Source organism: Raphanus sativus, chromosome 7, assembly GCF_000801105.2.
Source record: "Raphanus sativus cultivar WK10039 chromosome 7, ASM80110v3, whole genome shotgun sequence".
Lineage (NCBI taxonomy): Eukaryota > Viridiplantae > Streptophyta > Magnoliopsida > Brassicales > Brassicaceae > Raphanus > Raphanus sativus.
Window position 1 is genome coordinate 2,867,358 of NC_079517.1, and position 19,791 is coordinate 2,887,148.

General features: G+C 39.2%; 4 protein-coding genes across 6 annotated transcripts; 2 read left to right on the forward strand and 2 right to left on the reverse strand.

Annotated features, from left to right (window-relative positions):
• The first annotated feature begins 4,318 nt into the window (after positions 1-4,318).
• LOC108816786 (auxin efflux carrier component 8) lies at positions 4,319-6,949 on the forward strand. The gene is made up of 6 exons (XM_018589352.2): positions 4,319-5,275; positions 5,362-5,539; positions 5,847-5,932; positions 6,375-6,532; positions 6,601-6,677; positions 6,778-6,949. Exons 1-6 carry the CDS (start codon positions 4,750-4,752, stop codon positions 6,842-6,844), a joined length of 1,092 nt encoding a protein of 363 aa, XP_018444854.1. The 5' UTR covers positions 4,319-4,749; the 3' UTR covers positions 6,845-6,949.
• A 402-nt stretch (positions 6,950-7,351) lies between these two features.
• LOC108816791 (mitochondrial outer membrane protein porin 3) lies at positions 7,352-9,168 on the forward strand. Its single transcript, XM_018589357.2, has 6 exons — positions 7,352-7,507; positions 7,646-7,713; positions 8,017-8,127; positions 8,211-8,297; positions 8,393-8,601; positions 8,699-9,168. The coding sequence occupies exons 1-6, from the start codon at positions 7,459-7,461 to the stop codon at positions 9,003-9,005; spliced, it is 831 nt and encodes a 276-aa protein (XP_018444859.1). The 5' UTR covers positions 7,352-7,458; the 3' UTR covers positions 9,006-9,168.
• Positions 9,169-9,214: 46 nt separating this feature from the next.
• On the reverse strand, positions 9,215-11,710 carry LOC108816785 (serine/threonine-protein kinase PBL34). Its single transcript, XM_018589351.2, has 6 exons — positions 11,188-11,710; positions 10,669-11,006; positions 10,453-10,588; positions 10,233-10,369; positions 10,031-10,154; positions 9,215-9,958 (listed from the first exon to the last, which is right to left on the reverse strand). Exons 1-6 carry the CDS (start codon positions 11,447-11,449, stop codon positions 9,411-9,413), a joined length of 1,545 nt encoding a protein of 514 aa, XP_018444853.1. The 5' UTR covers positions 11,450-11,710; the 3' UTR covers positions 9,215-9,410.
• A 312-nt stretch (positions 11,711-12,022) lies between these two features.
• On the reverse strand, positions 12,023-19,729 carry LOC108816778 (inositol hexakisphosphate and diphosphoinositol-pentakisphosphate kinase VIP2-like). Of its 3 annotated transcripts, none has more exons than XM_018589346.2 (30): positions 19,408-19,729; positions 19,225-19,284; positions 19,077-19,123; positions 18,798-18,881; positions 18,626-18,689; positions 18,318-18,471; positions 18,097-18,167; positions 17,836-17,940; positions 17,607-17,699; positions 17,411-17,485; positions 16,979-17,064; positions 16,604-16,810; positions 16,418-16,517; positions 16,269-16,339; positions 15,983-16,061; positions 15,705-15,863; positions 15,503-15,545; positions 15,269-15,351; positions 15,075-15,137; positions 14,922-14,996; positions 14,522-14,647; positions 14,099-14,340; positions 13,966-14,010; positions 13,805-13,871; positions 13,603-13,674; positions 13,238-13,482; positions 13,096-13,153; positions 12,826-12,993; positions 12,666-12,740; positions 12,023-12,551 (listed from the first exon to the last, which is right to left on the reverse strand). In XM_018589346.2, exons 1-30 carry the CDS (start codon positions 19,480-19,482, stop codon positions 12,276-12,278), a joined length of 3,168 nt encoding a protein of 1,055 aa, XP_018444848.2. In that variant the 5' UTR covers positions 19,483-19,729; the 3' UTR covers positions 12,023-12,275. The 3 variants fall into 3 exon arrangements, with proteins under 3 accessions (XP_018444848.2, XP_018444846.2, XP_056846537.1); XM_018589344.2 differs by having other exon boundaries at positions 19,390-19,729; XM_056990557.1 differs by lacking the exons at positions 19,077-19,123; positions 19,225-19,284; positions 19,408-19,729 and having other exon boundaries at positions 18,794-18,866.
• Positions 19,730-19,791: the final 62 nt, after the last annotated feature.

Below are 19,791 nucleotides of genomic sequence, written 5' to 3' on the forward strand. Positions count from 1 at the left end.
CCAAGGGGACAAGCAAGCCCTCTTCAAGGTGTTCGCCTAACAAAACAAAGAGCAACCAGAGGACGACCACCAGCCCGCAAGCGACTCTGTGTGGATAAGACACCACAAGATCAAGCTTTACCTTTAAATAAGGATGCAATTACCCCAGTTGTGGGGAAGGTAACAGGTGCGAGTACAAGCAAGAGTAGGGTGGATTTTCGCGATCCACCAGACCAGATTCCTTAGCTGTATTGAGTTGGAACTGTCAAGGTTTGGGAGGTGACCTGACAGTTCCAAGAGTCCGTGAGATGAGGTCTGTTCATGCTCCGGACATAATGTACTTTATGGAAACTAAGAACTCAGATGCTTTTGTTCTTGCTAATATTGAAACAATTGAGTACAAGCACCACTTCTTAATTTCACCCTCCGGACTTAGCGGAGGACTTGCTCTATTTTGGAAAAATGAAGTCAACCTCACAGTCCTGTCCTCCACAAAAAACTACATTGATACAAGAGTGATCCACAAGGCGAAGGAGTTCTTCCTTACTTTCATTTATGGTATACCGCAACAGGAGCATAGAGCCGCCTTCTGGGAAGAGATATCGAAGCTAGGCCTGGGAAGGGACTCGGCCTGGGTCCTAACGGGGGACTTCAATGACATCTTGGATAACTCTGAAAAGGAGGGAGGTCCGCAACGCTGTGAAGGATCCTTTATCCCATTCAGAAGCTTTGTATCATCGAATGGATTATGGGATGTGAAACACACGGGAGATGAACTCTCCTGGAGCGGAAAGCGTCACACACATGACATCAAATCGAGACTGGATAGGACTCTAGCCAATCTGGCTTGGGCGGAAATGTATCCAGCCAGTTCCTGCAATTACCTCCGCTTTGAGGGATCGGACCACCGTCCACTGCTAACCTACCTTGATGCAAAGAAGATAAAAAAGAAGAGACCATTCCGATATGATCGGAGGCTCAACGATAATGAAGAGGCCAGGAAGATCATAGAAGAAGCGTGGAGGAAAGGATCAGAAGAAGCAGTTGAGACCAAGATCTCACGGTGTCGACAGGAGATTATAAAATGGTCCAAAATCCAAAAGGAACTCTGTACAAAGGCTATGCTCTTCAATCAAAAGGAACTGGAGAGAGAACTATCAGCAGATGCTCCGGACCCGAGCAAAGTCCAGGCACTAACGGAAGCTTTGAGCAAGGCTTACAAGGATGAAGAGTTATTCTGGAGACAGCGAAGCAGGATACTTTGGCTACAAGGAGGAGACCGTAACAGTGCCTTCTTCCATGCTGTTACAAAAGTGAGGAAAGCCAGAAACACCATAACAACAATCGAGAATGCAGAAGGAGCACCGGTGTATGAAGAAGAGGACGTAGGCAAGGTCTTTGAGCGGTTCTACCAAAAATTGTTTTCCTCAAAGGGAGGTACAGACTTCAGTACAGTGGAGGAAACAATCTCAAGAGGAGTAACGGAGGAAATGAATGACGACCTCTGCATCATCCCTGAAATGGAGGAAGTGCGAATTGCATTATTCTCTATTGATGGAGGCAAGGCACCGGGAGTTGATGGATTTTCTGCTAGCTTTTACCAGACTTTCTGGAATCTGTTGGGGTCAGATATCTACCGAGACATTCGGACATTCTTTGTCACAGGAAGAATGCTCCCTCATATAAACGAGACTCATGTTTGTTTGATCCCGAAGACAGAGGCACCTAAGACAGCGGCGGAATATAGGCCAATTGCTCTCTGCACCGTGCGTTACAAGATCATTGCAAAATTGCTCACCCGCAGAATTCAACAGTTCTTACCAGCCCTGATCTCGAAGCATCAAACAGCATTCGTACCTGGAAGAGCCATCTCAGATAACGTCCTGATCACTCACGAGACCCTACACTATCTGAAGACATCGGGGGCAGTTAAAAGATGCTCTATGGTCATCAAAACCGACATGAGCAAGGCGTACGACAGAATCGAGTGGGGCTTTTTGGAGCAGGTTCTGAGCAGAATGGGGTTTCGAGATATCTGCATAGGATGGATCATGGAATGTGTTACAACGGTTACTTATTCCTTCCTCATAAACGGCGCTCCTCAAGGTAGAACGGTTCCAGCAAGGGGGCTTAGGCAAGGAGACCCACTCTCGCCCTATCTTTTCATCCTATGTACAGAGGTTCTGTCAGGCTTATGCAGAATAGCACAAGTAAATGGCAGACTCCCTGGTCTCCAAGTGGCGCAGCGAAGCCCTCACATCAACCATCTCCTCTTCGCTGACGATACCATGATTTTCTGCAAAACAAATGAAAAGAACTGCCGAGCATTGAGGGAGATTTTGAAGAGATACGAAGGAAGCTCGGGCCAGTGCATCAATCAGGATAAGTCCACCATTACTTTCTCTTCCAAAACACCAGAAGTCATCAAAGACAGAGTTAGTGCTTCGCTGGGCATAACCAAGGAAGGGGGCATGGGAAAGTACTTGGGCCTGCCTGAAACTTTTGGAAGAAGTAAAAAAGATGTCTTCACTGGTATGGTTGATAAGATAAGACAAAGATCACAGTCATGGACTACTCGGTTTCTTTCAGGGGCAGGAAAGCATGTAATGCTACAATCGGTGCTCACAGCCCTACCCACCTACTCTATGTCAAGCTTCAAAATCCCAAGTTCTCTCTGTAAAAGAATCCAGTCCATCTTAACTCGTTTTTGGTGGGATAGCTCACCGGATGTACACAAGATTGCTTGGGTAGCTTGGAGTACAATGGCTCAACCAAAATGCAAGGGAGGACTGGGATTCAAGAATTTTGAAGAGTACAATGACTCGCTTTTGGCAAAGTTAGGCTGGAGGATCTTACATGACTCAAAGTCCCTGCTCTCTAAAGTTCTAAAAGGAAAATATTTTCCTGATTGCTCCTTCTTGGAGAGTTGTGATAAATCAGGTTCTTCTCATGGCTGGTCAAGTGTAATGGCGGGTAAAAGGGTCCTGGAAAAGGGACTGGGCTACATTATTGGTAATGGAGAGAGCATAAAGGTCTGGGAGGATCCTTGGCTCTCACACTCCACGCCAGAAGCACCAATAGGCCCTGCGACCTTTGCAAATCATAATATGCGGGTGGCGGACCTGTTAATCCCAAACTCAAATGACTGGGACCTGGAGAAAATCCGTCTTCATATGCCTCATTATGAGGAAAAAATTCGACTTCTTATCCCATGCTCCACGAAGCAAGAGGATAGACAAGTTTGGTTACCTGAGCCTTCAGGAATTTACACAGCAAAATCAGGATATAAAAAGATCAGAGAAGAGGAGCTTGAGGCAGCACAAGACCAGTTTGAATGGAAGAAATTGGTGTGGAACCTACAGGTACCACCAAAGATCCAGCACTTCTTATGGAGGGTACTACATAATGCAATTCCAGTGGGCTCTCTGCTTGCAATACGGGGAATACAGTCAGCACTTAACTGCAAAAGATGTGGAGAGTTGGAAACCATATCACACCTTTTCACCTCATGTCCTTTTGCAGTTCAGTTCTGGACTAAAGTCCCTCTTACCTCTCAAATCGTTGCTCAGGGACCGGTGGATGATTTCTCAAGATGGTACTCTACTCAGGCTCTAAGGACTGCGCTTCCCCCGCTAGGAGTTACTGTCTCTCCACTTGTCCCTTGGCTCTTGTGGAATCTTTGGATTGCAAGAAATAAGCTTGTTTTTGAAGGAAAGATTTTTCAGGTGGATGATATCATCTCAAAAGCATCTGCAGAAGCTAGAGCTTGGGAGAACGCGAATGCAGGGAAAAAGCTGGCGCGGAAGAAGCTTAACCCAGTAAGAGTATCAACCCCTCACCCTTTCTCTTGTTGGATTGATGGGGCTTGGCAGGAATCTACAAGAGCAGGAGGCATGGGTTGGATCATTAAAAATGAAGAAGATGCAGTCCTCTGTCGTGGTTCCTCAAATAGGACACATGTGGAATCAGCACTTGTTGCAGAAGCACTAGCTTTGAGAGATGCCCTTAAGCAAGCAAATGATCTGCAGCTTCAAAGTCTCCATATTTCCTCGGACTCACAGGTCCTTATATCTACCCTGCGTGAAGGGCGGGATTTGAATGAGATTGCAGGTGTCCTTACTGACATTAGGAACCTTGCCACTCTCTTCTGTCCATTATCTTTCTCTTTTGTACCTCGGTTAGAAAACATTCAGGCAGACTCTTTGGCTAAGGCCAGCCTTGCTAGGTTGGCTTTGTAATCTGGATGTAAGTAGGATTGGTATATTTAATGAAGTTTATGTTTGACAAAAAAAAAAAACAGCCTTCTCTTTCTCTTTTGTTGTTTTTCCTCCTTTAGTTATATAAATTTGGTGAGAAGAAAATGCCAAAAACTTAAATAAGATGATTGGTGTATGCTAAACCCAACTCCACAAGAATTGGCAAAACTGTTTTGTAACAATAACAAGAAAATAAATTTAAGTGCAGATTTTCAACAAACCCAGGCTTTAACCCCCTGTCATTTTTTCCCCTTAAAACAAAAATTCCATTGTGGAATCAAACAGCTTGAAATTCAAGAGTTTTACATTTGAAAAAAGAAAGAAAGAAAAAGCCATCGACTTTACCAATATATATACCACAAGATCAAACAGATTTTTTCCCATTGTAATTTGAAAGAAAATTGTGCCTTCTATTTTCTTTCAGATCTTTCATTCTTTTGGGGGGGGTTTTTGTTGTATGAAATAAAAAAAATTCAGACTACAAACCCCAATTGTGTAATATATAGGAAAAAAGATGATCTCTTGGCTTGATGTCTACCATGTTTTTGCAGCAACTGTTCCTCTCTATGTTGCAATGATCCTAGGTTACCTCTCTGTAAAACATCTAAAACTCTTTTCTCTCGAACAATGCGCAGGCATCAACACATTCGTTGCTAAATTCTCCGTCCCTTTGCTTTCTTTCCAAGTCATCTCCCAAAACAACCCTTTTAAAATGAACCCTAGACTCATTCTCTCAGACATTCTCCAGAAAGTCTTAGCCTTTATTGTATTAGCCGTGGTTTTAAGATTCTGGCATCCAACAGGAGGAAGAGGAGGAAAGTTGGGTTGGATCATAACAGGATTATCTGTATCCGTGCTACCAAACACTCTGATTCTTGGAATCCCAATCCTAAGTGCCATCGATGGAGATGCAGCTGTGAACATCTTGGTGCAGATTGTTGTGTTGCAGAGCTTGATCTGGTACAACATCATGCTCTTCTTGCTCGAGATTAATGCCGCGAGGAAGATAACATCTTCTGGAGCTTCCATAGAACACAGAGGTAGCTTATAATATATTTATATATTTTTCGCTTGAATTTCCTTTTAACATTTACCCTAATTAAAGATGTGTTTCTTGTTAAACAAGGCAATGAAAATGAAGAAGCTGATATAGAGCAAGAGCCAAAAGAAGAAGAAGTAGCAATAGTGAGAACACGATCTCCTGGAACCGGGAAGATTCTATTGAAGGCTTGGAGAAAGTTCATAACCAATCCTAATACATACGCAACATTATTTGGATTAGTTTGGGCTACTTTACATTTCAGGTGAACGGTTTCATCTTATATATCTAAAAATTCAATCAACAGTCTTTGTTTTGAAAATGAATTGATAAATCAACTTACACATGTAAAGGTTTATTTACCTCTTTTTAAAAAGAAAAGCGATAATTTAGTAATATGCTTCTTCTACTTTCGGCTTTCTGTTTCACTATTTTTTTTGTGTATCTACAAATTCAACTTTTTAAAAGTAAAAAATCTAAGTGGGATAGTCTAATGATATTCCACCTATTCAGATTTGCTATTTATTATAGTATAACATCAAATGTGACTCACTATTTCTTATTTCCTATAGATTGGGATGGAAATTGCCTGCGATGATCGATAAATCAGTACATATGATATCTGATGGAGGCTTAGGAATGGCCATGTTCAGCTTAGGTAATCTCTCTAAATATTCTAAATAATTAGTTTCAGAATGACCAACTCAACTAAAATATGAAACATGCTGGAAGTTTCAAAACAAGTATAGATTCAAGCTCATAAGATCTTTTGTACAGATATATTAAGCATAGATATAAGATAGATAACGAAAATAGCCCTGGAGCTTCTTTTTTTGTTCAACATCAATTTTCATTAAGTGAGACATGATTACAAGATACTTAACCACAACTAAGGAAGTATAGATAGAAAGATTAATTAATTCTTGAGGGAACGCCAAGGTCAAAAGTTCTTTGATTGATATCATTAAATGGAAAGAAGTGGCAACTCTCAGAGTTACTTTTGTAGTTTATATTGATGTTCTTAACACATGTTTATATGAGTTACTTTGGACCTGTTATGTGTAATATGGCTTTTTATGCTGAATGCTTTAATAAAACAGGTCTTTTCATGGCATCGCAAAGTAGTATCATAGCATGTGGAACAAAAATGGCGATTATAACAATGGTCCTCAAGTTTGTAATAGGACCAGCTCTTATGATTGCTTCTGCATTTAGCATCAGGTTGAGAAGTACTCTTTTCAGAATCGCAATATTACAGGTAAACAACTCTTGAAATTAGTAATCCATTAAAAACAGTAACCAGTTTCTTCTGATTTATGTTTGTAGGCTGCATTGCCACAAGGGATCGTGCCATTTGTTTTTGCAAAAGAGTATAATGTTAATCCGGAAATCGCTAGTACGGGGTAAATATACTGTTATTTGTGATTTCTCTCTTTTTTAAGAAAATGTAAATTTTTGAAATTTCATTGTGTGGTTTTTAATTGTTTTGCTTTTCTTTTTCAGGGTGATTTTTGGAATGCTAATTTCCTTACCGATAACGTTGGCATATTATTTTGTATTGGACCTATGAATACGACATGCATGTTATTAGTTTAAAGTTAAGAGTTTTTTTTTTGTTTTGTTTTAAGAGCTTTTATTTTCGTAGGGTCTATACAATTATACACGTTTCAGTATTTTACACTACAAAAATGATAGTTTAACATCATTTATTTTGAATACTTCAGTCAGTTATTAATGATGTTGAATAAATTAGTATCACTTATTTAAATGATTCTAAAAATGGGGATGCAAATATATAGAAGGAGTCCAAAAAAATGATTTAAACAAAGAGAACTTTGGGGAAGAAGTAAAAAAAAAATATTAGAGAAGCCGGCCTCCTCCTGTGTGCCACGCAACGAAACTGGAAAAGGCCAAAATAAATATAAAATAAAGAATGGACGAGGAGATAAATAGATAAAAATTACTTGGTGAGTGGAGAATAAACTAATCAACGGTTGTGAAAAGGGGAAACCGACTCAAGTAGTATAGATCCAACGGCTGATATATTTTTGCTTGATAAGGAGGAGAATAAAAAAAGGGTTTTCTTTCTTTCTTCCCCATATATACACACATTTTACCCAAGAAAAAAAAAGCCATTACAGCTCTCCTCTTCTTCGTCACAAATTCTTCAAAAAAGAGACAATCATGGGTAAAGGTCCAGGACTCTACACCGAGATCGGCAAAAAGGCCAGAGGTATGATGAGTTTAGCTGTTATATGAGTTTTCTTGTCGGATCTCAAAAACGTCAACCGATCTATATATATATATAGTAACTTTGTATGGTGTTTCGATTGTAGAATACGTTTTTAAATTTGTTGCCTTTGGATTGTAGATCTTTTGTACAAGGACTACCAAGGAGACCAGAAGCTCAGTATCACCACTTACTCTTCAACCGGGGTTGTAAGTGATTCTTCTCACTTGTTTTGTCTTTTTCCTGTTACATCGTTATTGTCGGAATAAAAATCTTTGCCCTTTATGTGATGATTAGTCTTTGTTATAAGTTTTCTTATTGAAAGTCAGAGACTTTATGTGATGATGAGTGTTTGTTATAACTTTCCTTATTGAAAGTCAGAGACTTTATGTGAAGATTAATCTTTGTTATAAGTTTTCTTATTGAAAATCAGAGAATTTTATGTTATGATTAGTCTTTGTTTCTTATTGAAAGTCAGCGACTTTTAATGTGTGTTGTGATGATTTTTGTAGGCAATCACAACAACTGGAACAAACAAGGGAGATTTGTTTGTGGGTGATGTACTTACCCAAATCAAGAACAAGAACTTAACTGCTGATATCAAAGTTGCCTCTGATTCTTCTGTAAGCATATATACTTAATAAGACCATCATCACATATCTTTTAATTTCATATGAGCTTTGATTTTGACATGCTTTTATTTCAGATCCTTACCACTGTCACCTATGATGAGGCTACCCCTGGATTGAAGGCTATCCTTAGCGCCAAGGTGCCTGATCAGAAATCTGCCAAGGTAATTAATAAATAACTTTCCTTTTATAGTTTATTAAATAGTTTGTTTATGTATGGAATGTGTATAAGAAATTTTGTGTGTGTTTTTGTTCTCAGGTTGAGCTCCAGTATCTGCATCCCCATGCAGGTATCTGCACCAGCGTTGGACTGACAGCTAGCCCCGTTGTCAACTTCTCCGGTGTGATTGGAACCAGTGTGTTGGCTCTTGGTACCGATGTGTCCTTTGACACAGAATCTGGCAACTTCAAACATTTCAACGCCGGTGTGAGCTTCACCAAGGATGATTTGATTGCTTCTCTTACTCTGTAAGTGCCTCCTCCTCTGCTACTTTATAATTCAATCTCTACTTTCTATATTTGGGGTTTGATCATTTCTTGAATTGTTTTTTTTTTTTATTAAAAGGAACGACAAGGGTGAGAAATTGAATGCATCGTACTACCACATAGTGAACCCGTTGAAGAACACAGTGGTTGGAGCCGAGGTTACCCACAGCTTGAAGAGCCAAGTGAACACGATAACCGTGGGTGCTCAGCACGCTCTTGACCCATTGACCACGGTTAAGACACGCGTAAACAATGCTGGTATAGCCAACGCACTGATCCAACACGAGTGGCGTCCGAAGTCGTTCATCACCATCTCTGGAGAGGTTGACTCTAAGGCCATCGAGAAGAGTGCAAAGGTTGGGTTTGCTCTCGCTCTCAAGCCTTGAGCCACTGTCTTCTAATCTTTTGGAACTAATCTCTGTCTGGTTTTTTTTTCCCCTTTAAAAATTGTTCATTTGTTTTCTTTTTTACAAAATAAGAAGAAGAAAAATAAAAACCTATGAAAGGATCGTCTTTGAAGATGAACCATACAAGTCTCTTTCTTGATTATTTAATTGCCTCTCTAGTTTTGTTTTTTTAACTTTTGAGTGGCTACTAAGATAACACAGCAGTGTCCATAGACAACCCCATTTGGATTCATCGTTCTTACAACGTTTTTACATTAATTAATTAAAGAGAGAGTTTTACACTAAATCATTGGTTTTAAAATATCTCTTGCCGCTTAAACAAGATAAAGCTTGGAGCACTTAGGCCTTTCTTTGTTATCCCCTTTGTCCACACGCAAGAGAACGCTATGTGGTTGCTTCTTTAGGCTTCGGAGAAGGAGGAACCTGAGGTCGGTAAGGAGACGCACCATGAGAACTAGACAGTGTCCTAAACACTGGTTGTGGTGGCTGACCTTTTCTCGACCCATGAGGACTAGACAGTGTCCGAAATACATGTTGTGGCTGCTGCCCCTTTCTTGATCCAAACCCGTTTTTCAGACGCTCGGCTTGCATTGTCTGGAAGTAGTAAGAAGAGCTCGCCATGTCTTTAAGATGCGGAAGCGGTTTCAGCGCTTCCACAACATCACTCATCTTTGGCCTAACCTTGGGGTCACGGCTAAGACACTGCGCAGCGAGCTGAATCACCTTTTGTGCGCCTTTGATGGAGAAATGACCTTCCAGCCTCGGATCGAGTAGCTTGTAAAACCTTCTCTTGTCTAGTAGATGCGGTCTTGCCCATTCCACTAAGTTGTGCTCACCGTTTGGTCGGTTCTTGTCCATAGACCTTCGTCCAGTCAGCATCTCGAGTAGAACCACACCGAAACTATACACATCGCTTTTTGATGTCAAGTGACCTATAAACCAAAAGAAAACAGATTCAACAAACATTGAATATGATAGCACCAAAGAAGACAAGACAAACTCACCGGTCATAACATATTCTGGAGCAGCGTAACCGTATGTACCCATGACTCTAGTGGAAACATGTGTTTTGCCTTCATCAGGAGCGTCTTTGGCTAGTCCAAAATCAGATAGTTTTGCATTGTAGTCCTGAAAACAAAAATGTAAATTTATAAAAAAATATGAAAAAGTATTTAATCATGTTAATGGAGAGAAGTAAAAACATACAGCATCAAGTAAAATGTTTGAGGTTTTGAAATCTCGATAGATGACAGGCTTCAAAGCTTCTTCATGGAGGAAACTGAGACCTTTTGCAGCTCCTACTGCAATCTTCATCCGTATACACCAAGGAAGAGGCAACGACCCTTTTAAATCATTGCAAGAAAAAACCGATTTTTTAAACATCCAAAAAAACTTTTAAATATCTAAAGAGGTTTTGTTTACATACTTCTAAAAAGGTGATTCTCCAAACTTCCTCGAGGCATGAACTCGTAAACAAGTAGTCTTTGATCATCTTCTATGCAATAACCAACCAGCTTTACTAGATTAGGGTGAAGAAGGTTCCCTAGGAAATTGATCTCAGCCTGCAAAAGACAAGACCACACATGTTTTTTAAATGGGAATCATAAAGAAAACAGAAGAAGGTGTTTGTTCTGTTCCTTACAAGCCATTCTTTGTGACCTTGAAGTCCATCAGGATTCAAGGTTTTGACAGCTACGGTGAGGCCAGCACCGGGTTTAACAGGAGCAGTACCGTGTTCTTGGATCCAGCCTTTAAAGACACAACCAAAACCTCCTTCTCCAAGAAGACTCTCGGGTCTGAAATTTCTGGTGGCTAGCTTAAGGTCGTTGAAAGTGAACTTGGTCAGGTTAGAATAGACCTTAAGTTCTTCGCTTATCATTGGGGTTGAAGAAGAGCTTCCTGCATTGCTGGTTGTTGTTGTTGTTGTTGTGGAGGAAACTGGTTGATCATTTGGTTTCTCATTTTCCGGTTTGCTTTCCTCTACCAAAACAAAACAAAACAAAAACATCAGGCTAAACTCATGAGTAAAGATGTGAACTTTCAATGATCTCAATCAAGCAACCCTAGATTAGTAACATTTACACTTTTGGAAACTAAACCCACAACAAAGTTTTTTTTTTTTTTCATTTTTTCAATAGCAGAGAGAATGTATATTATGTACCGGTGGGGATTGTAGTGGCATAGAGAGGAGAAGAAGAGGAAGAGGCATCAGCATCTGGCTTTGAAGGTACGCAACCAAACATAAACCTAAAGTTGAGCCAACATCCACTTGCTTCTCTTTCTTCTTCTTTGTCGCCTTTACTGTTGTTGTTAACGCCATTGTTTTTCTTCTTCTTTTTGTGATTCTCATCACTCTTGTTAGATTGCTTCTTCGATTGCAAGTTTCCTTTAGCTTTGACAGCATAGGTATCGTCCAAACCCATCTCACCAACACAGATATAAAGGAATATAACTTTTTTTTAATCTGATCAGACCAAAATATAGTTCTTGCAAGAAAGAACAAAAACAGGAGAGAGGACAAGGGAGTGATGTTTCTGATAAAAGCAGGGAGATTCACTGGGAACGGATCAAAGACAAGCCACAGGTCGCAGAAGAATTTTAGTCAAGAAAAATGGAGAATTGATGTCTGCGGAGAGAAAAGAGAAAAGAGAGAGAGAGAGAAGAGTAGACTGACTGACTCAAAGATAGAGATAGAGACCAAGCAACAAAAAGTTGAGATTTTTCCTTTTTCACATGTGCTTTTCCCACAGTTACATTATTCAAATCACCGGTTTATCGTTTTTTAATTAAATCATTATATTTAGCTTACAAACATTGGTTACAAACCTTCCTTCTTGATATGTGTTGTGTCTTTTCTCTTTTCTTTTTGTCTGGTTGGAACCCAATTATCAACACTTCATTATTTATTATTATTCTCCTTTGGGAAAAACTAAAAGTAGGAATCAAATTCCATTTTATACCTAATCTCTCTTTCTTCTTTTCCTCGAGGTACGCGATGGAATCCAATTTAATTTCAAATCATCTTTTGTTTGTTTTTGTTACAAGCTTGGGAATTTCATTACTATATTGCTAAACCAAAAAAAAAAAAGAATTGTTCAAAACAGAAAAAAAACAATTAACCAACGATTCTGACAAACGAAACAATGGACATTTTTTTAGTTCTTACCCAATTAGAAAGAATGAAAAAAAATAACCCCACAATGTGTGGTCCAACAAGGAAATTGATTTGAGCATAGTTCTTACCCATTTTTACGTTGTTGGCTTTTTCACGTTAGACGTGGAGTTCTTGTTGAAGGGCCAGAGTTTTACAAGACGCTCGAGCACGGCGGCGCTTTTCGAAAAGTAACCGGAGAAGCCTGCCGGAATTGATGCCGGAGGGAAATCCTCGGCCGGCATTGCAAATGGACGTATCATCTTCTCCATTGTCTCAAGTGTCAAACACGAACAAACCTCTTGAAGTCTCTCTGGTCCCATTATCGGAAGTGTGTGTTCCCTCAGTAACGATTCTGCTTCTTCGTCATTCTTCTGTTGTAACATTATAAATATCAAAACCATTTTATGTTAGTAGATCAACAAAAAGTTAGGACGTTACTTCAATAATAAAACCACGAAGAAGGGTTTTGGTCTTTGCATTTATACCTCTAAGGGAGACAAATCTGCGCCACGGCTAAATGTTAGTTCGATTCTGAATCGTTTCGGGTCTTCCAGAGATACCTGCAGGTAACATGTTATTAGGTTTCAGTGTCATAACAGCTTGACAGCATGAATTTGTGAGAGAAAAGGCGGGTGCAGTGTAGACCTCAGTGTTCTCGAACAGTCTTAGGACAATGTAGCTCATGTAATCAAGCTCTTTAGTCTTACAAAGGCGTTCCAATGCGCTTTGGCAGACGAGACTTTCTTCTCCTTGAAGAGATTCGTCGAGGTTACAATACCTTAGGACGTTCATCAGTGAATGTATATGTGATTCCTAGCATATCATTACATTACATAGCAGAAAGTCATGTGGATGCATTTATACAGGCGGATGCTTGCATGTAGCAGTAAATAATTAATGGAAGAAGAAACTCACAGATGTGAAGTAGAGGCGTGTCCTCACATGACGTTCAGGCGTCATGACATTTGCATACCTAAAGGGAACACGATGATATTAAGAATTTAGAGAAGATATTATTATTATGCCATTATAAACAAGAACAGAGACTTTCAGTTACTTTGGATCTAGTCGGTACTTGGTTTCTTTATCTTCATCGTCATCTTTGTTCTCTCCAGTGTTAGGCCGTCTTAGCTCATCGCTTTTAATGAAAAGTTTTGGTTGACTACATCTATCCTCCTTTCTCGGCGAACATAACGACACCGAGACTTGGTCTTGACTTTTCTTCAGTTCAGCAACACTCATGGCCTCTTCTCGAGTGTTCCTCAGGTCAATCAAGATTTTACCCAGCAAGCGACGAGCAATCTTAATTTAAAAGACAGACAATAAAAATGAAGCATATGGGTAAGGGACGAGACCATCTGAAAATAATGATTTCATTACTATGCCTTTGTGGGAGCTAGAATGCAACGTTGAGGAACTCACCTTTGAACCGATTTTGAGCTTTTGTTGTGGATTGATCCCATACTCATTTGGGATTACACCATCTGCAAGTAACTGCAACCACACCACATAACTGGTTAATCAACATAGTTCATGATCAAAATGCAAAACAGAGATGTAGCATGTACCATTGAAGTTTCAAAAAAATGGAAGAGAGTCTTCAGTTTTTGTATTCAGTTCATACCTGAGCAACTTTGAAGAGTTCGTCTAGTCCTTTCAGGTTGAGATGAGAATTATGTAACAGGTCGTACCTGGCATTGACAAAACGTTGCACGATATTCAGAATAGAGCAATTAAAAAAGCTAGCTAGGATCGATATATAATGAACTGAAATACAAAGCTTACTTGCATGAATCGTAAACATCAGGAATCTGCGTTATGTCGAATCGGCTGCATTTGATTCCAACTATCAGTGCCATTAGAAAAAACACTCGTTCCAGACAATAAGGATGAAAACTTGACAAGCATTAAAACTTACTCTCTTCTTTCGTTGTAAAGTTCCTTTTCGAGTTTTCTCCACCGAGCATACATCAAAAGGAATCCTTCACTACCACAAGGTAATCCAGCAGCAATACGGCCAACGTCAATGTTTGACTTTCCAAGGGCCTTTGCTTGATCATAGGGAGGGACTACATCATAAGCGCTAGGCTCAGCGGGATTCTCTTCTTCATCTTTTGCAAGTAGCCGCACTTGTTCAGTCACCTTTTTAGCTAGTTTTATCTATTTATTTAGAAAGTAAACAGACAAGCAACACTGAGTATAAAGAATATCAATCGCTATGGGCTCTCTTTTAAAAGAGAATACTAGTCAAAAATGGAAGAAAACTGCAGTTAAAAAATCAAATGATACTGATGATGGCTTTGCAAGATGATAATAGACTTAAAGAAGAAAACGTGAGTACCAATTCAGGTAGGCTCTCATTAGCGTGAGGAGGAAGTCCAACCCCATCGATCATCCAAGGTAATTCGGAAGAGGAGTAATCATGTACCAACTTTGTGCCGGCGGTTATGATCTCATTCAACTGAGCCTGGGAGAAAGTTAGGAAAGAAATTCAAAGCTATTAATAACTACACACGAAGACATGATTGTTTAATGAATATTGAGAATATAATTCACCCAACTTAAAGCAGATCGAATTCAGCCATAAGAAACATGAGCAAGTGCATTTGAGATCTAATCTAGAATATAATCACTACGTAATTATTGGTTGATGCTTCAGACGTGTGTTAGAACATGCTTTCATTCGTTTCATATCTTCTGAATCCACAATCAATTTTTAATAAGAAAAGAGAGAGAAAAACCTTGGCCTCTTCCATTTCAATGCTTGCAGTATCCAAGCCATCTAACATGGAAGAGTCCTTGCTAACAAGAGAAACCTAGACAAAAAAAATAAGAAATTTAATGTTTATGACATTTCAAAGCACGATACTACCTCGCAAAAGAAAAAGGCAAACCAGAATTGGAGTCAGCTGTCCTTCTAGGTCAAGTAGGCCTTTAGCAAAAGCAGCTGCAGACATCTGCAAGTCGTGCAACTACATTCATATTTTGATCTGGGGTTGGGGAACGAATGAAGCATATACAGAGTACTGAAGATAATATCTCAATGCTTTATGGTTATCTTCACTACTAAAACGGTATAAAGTTGTACCTGAACACGTCCCTCGTCAGAACTGTAAATTTTAAGGTCATGACGGTATGTACTATGGAGACGGAGCAAACCGGTTCCTTCACCTGCAAGCATATCCCATTTAGTTATAAACCAGCCAGAAATAAATCATATATTTATCAACACAATGAATGGACTGTTTCAGAAAACTGTATGAACATATGGAACGTGGATCATGAAATGATAGGACAAATCGAAGCAAATCAAGTGCGTCACCTGGATACATATGGTTTCGGAAATATCTACCAAGTTCTTCTGCCTGTGGAAACAAATCAAGCAAACATTAAACAATATGTCAACCCCTTGTAATGATCTTATATATATGCTAACATAAAGTACCCCTCCATCAGCAATAACATTACTGAAGATTGCAATGCATTTAACATCATCTTCTGATACAAAATAACAGTGTCACTACCTGTTGTCGACCAGCATGAGTTAAAACGCCCCCATATTTCAGTATCATAAGAGCCTCCACTGGGCGTTCTTCTTCACCGTCACCATCACTTTTTGTTACTTTATCCCATTTCAGCGGCTTTAGTTGAACCTTTCTGTATATACCAGAGAAATGTCCACCCTGCACGTTTTACACATCTATGACATGAGATGGAGTTTGCAAAAAAGAGAGCAATCTGTATCATAAAGCTAGAGCTCAGAAAAAAAGGAAAGTAACTCTAAATTATCAAGACATACAACCTCTTCAAGAACAGCTTTAACTTGTCGAAGCTTGTCAGCATGTTCAAGGTCTTCTGCATCACTATCACTTTCACCTGGTCTAAACATCAAACAGAAATACAATAAGTTAGTTACTGCTAATATGTAACAAAGGAAGCAGCTAGAGAAGACCCATACACGAAAGCCAAGGATCTACTGGCTATATTTATTAGTAAGAAATTGTGTATCTGAGAGTACCACTCAAGCAAGTAAAATGCTGAGAGCAGTAAGTGTAATGCAAGTCATAAGATCACTATCAAAGGTCTACCCTGTACGAGGAATTAATGTTCGTGTGGCATCCAATAAGTCTTGCAATTGCACGGCAGTTTTAAGCTTTGTCTGCAAGGATAATTAAAATTGCACATCATAATAATATCACTGGACGAATGTGAAGATAGAAAAGCCTGAGCCTCTCACCTCAGCTCTTGGCTTTCCTCCATTGTACTTAAGCATCAGGTTTAACAGTTTTTCCTCTGTAACTTTTAGTTTCACTTTTTGCTTAGGAGTTCTATCACCGCTGTCAAGGGAAAATAAAAAAAACTCAGAGCCTGGGTGAACATAGAGGAGTTTAGAAAAGACAGTAGATCATATGTTAAGACATACTGCCGGACAACAGCAATGACACAACGTAGCTCCTCTGACTGCCCAAATGTTCCAATGACGCCGCTTCCTTGGCGAGTTAGACCTTCGTTAGATTGGACAGGTTCGTTGATCTTCCATGGCAGAATGGGAGGAATTGTCGAAGAAAGATGAGGAGCCTTTGCATCAAAAAACATATTCCGTAGCACACAAGCAGCATCGTCATAATACCTTACAGTGAAAAAGCCATGTGACATTTCTGATTAAAATACTCTGAATGAACATAATTTATTAAGCTAAGTCATCGCCAGCATATATATCATGATTTGTTGCATGCCAAGATATAATTGAAAGAACAATCAGAAGGGAAAATATAAGTCCAGACTGGTATCTCCTCACTTATAAGAGTTCTTCACAAAACTCCATCCATTAACGTCACAAACGTATGAACTTCCCTCAGATCGTAACAGATCAAATCCACAGACCTGCAACATTAAAATGTTTCCGTTAATGCATGATATCAGAAATTAATATCTTCTATTTTGCCTGCAAACACCAAGAACATGTGTGTATCCTTGACTTTTGATAAGAGGATAATTTGTATCACGCTACCAAGCATTTAGTTGGAAGCAGAAGAAACCAATCAATAAATTAGTTAGAGTATCTTTCAATCAAATTACGTAATCATTCCTTCTATCTGATCACACTGGAAGCACGGATTCTGTTGTGGAACAGAGTATGAAAGAGAGAATTTTAATCAGTTTATTGGTAGTTTACAATTCAGTTCAATGATCTTAAATCTAAGCATTATGATAGAGAATCACAACATACCGATTGCCTAAAAGCAATGCAAACTTCTCTCGCCATTTGCTTCTCAGCAGGTGTAAGCAAAACCGGATACCTCACCTGTTCATTAAATAACAGTAACTCATCAAAGTTTGAACATCAGCATTATATTCCTTAATGAAACACAAACTCCATCAAGGTTTCAAAAGTGGAACTGTTTGGTATTGATTGGAAAACTTACTTCCTTCCCATCCGGATTTCTCATAACTACACCATCAACAACAGGTGACTTTCTTGCTTCAGCGTGTGCGTATTCAGGACCCACAGTGTAGACCTGCATTTCAGGGTGGACATTCAGTCGAAAACTTGCTAAAGCCCAGAGTGAACCCATTGCAATGTACAAAAGATGCTGTTGCCTCAAACATGGACTAAAACATAATAAGCTTATCTAGAAGCATCAGAAACAGAACCTTGACATCAGTTCCCCCAGTAGGCATAAACTCCTCATATATATAAGAACCTTCTCTCCTTACTCTTCTGACGTCAGGATGAAATTCACTTGAACGATTCCCAATCTAAAACAAAAACTAGGATCAACAAAGATAGACAAGTTCTGCCGAAAGACAAGTAGTGGATGATTCAACTACGGTTATAACCATAAATATTTACAATAGAAGGACCAAAAAAATGAGTCCACGGAAATCCAACTTATGCAGAAAAATGCAGAGTACCTTACGAAACAATTCTTTCATGCCTCCACCTGCTGAGCTAGGGTAGTATATCATTATGCTATGATCATCACCTTTTCAAGTACAAAAGTATATGATTAGTAGAGAATTAAAAAAAAAAACTGCAATTCAGAATACTTCACCTTTAGTTTAACCTTATAGTACCCGCAAAAGAAGCACTCAACAAATATAGAGAGATCAAAGATTCGGGAAGAGGAGCTCACCATTGACGGGCTTTTCCACAAATGGCTTCCAGAAGACTTCACCTCTAACCTCAATAAAGTCTTCTTCCTCGACGAAATAATCAAGGTCTTGGTTTGGTTCAGTTCTATTGACACAAGCATACCTAGGAACTGGGATACCATACATCTCCAGATGCTACAGATGCGCATAAATAGAACAATTAGATTAAATCAAGAAGAAAAGCATCCTATTATCCTATTTCATGAAACAAATGAGTGGGAAACATGAAAACTAAAAAAATGACAAGGTGATTAGAAATGCACTCTCATGCAGGTCAAAAATGAGTTACCTCATACACTTTCCGGCGGTCATGAAGAAGATATTGCGGATCCAGTTCATTCACTAAAAAGGGCCTGAATCATAGAAGTTTTGAAAAGGCCATCTCAAAATATATAAAAAGTAAGCACAGTTTACTAAACATTATCATCAACAAAAGTTTTTGACAGAAGTCACTCACTCACTTTCGTAAAGAAGAATATGCTTGAACTTTGTCAAGAGGATATCCAGAGGAATGGAAAGCAATCAAGCAATCACAAATAGGCCAACTGAAACAGAAAATTCCCCAGGTGAAGTAAACTACTAGTGGTCCCAGAATATAATTGTACTAGAATAAATCTTAAAATCTTTCTCCCAATAAACTAATCAACAAACGTGTTACAAATCACATCAATTAAAGAGATGATATACAAGACTGCAAAACCAAAAGGAAATATAAATACAGTTGGTCATCATACACATACCTTTCTACTGGATCTTCCAGTATAACCTTGTCCCCAAAATGTATGATCTAATTTAAAAAGCGGTAACAAAAAGTAAAATAGAGAGAATACACCAAAACATAATATGGAATCACAGAATTAGGATTAACTCGGCCGATAACAGTCATACCTCAAATTCGCCAAACGCCTGAAGTCTGTCCATGATCTGACCCATGGGAGCCGAGAAAACCTGCAAACAAAAAAAATCCAAGCGAACAATCTCTGAGGCGAGACCACAACCGATTCAAAACAAAAAAAACTCAACGAAACTCAATTTAAAAAAAGGAAAGAAAACCTCGGGGCTGCACTTCACCTTCTTTTCCATGACGCAGACTCCGATCGTTATCTTCCTATCGACACCACCACCTGCTCCTTCTTCCGTCCCCATATTCTCTCGCTCTATATTGTTACCACTAAGACGTTTCTCTTGAGCTCCCCAAAGTGCGTTCAATTATATTGAAGGAAGAGTAGTACGAACATCGACCAAATCGCACAATTCTGGTGTGACGAAGATATGAATCGAGCGACAGAGACGATAAGATGATCAGCGAAAACGTTACTTGGTGGAGAACGAACGATGATCGCAAGCAGAGCAATAGTGCGGTTAAGAAACGAAACGAGGAAATTGAGGCGTCAGGGACGTTGCATTGAATCGATATTCTTTTAGCATATATATATATATATATAGATTTGGCTT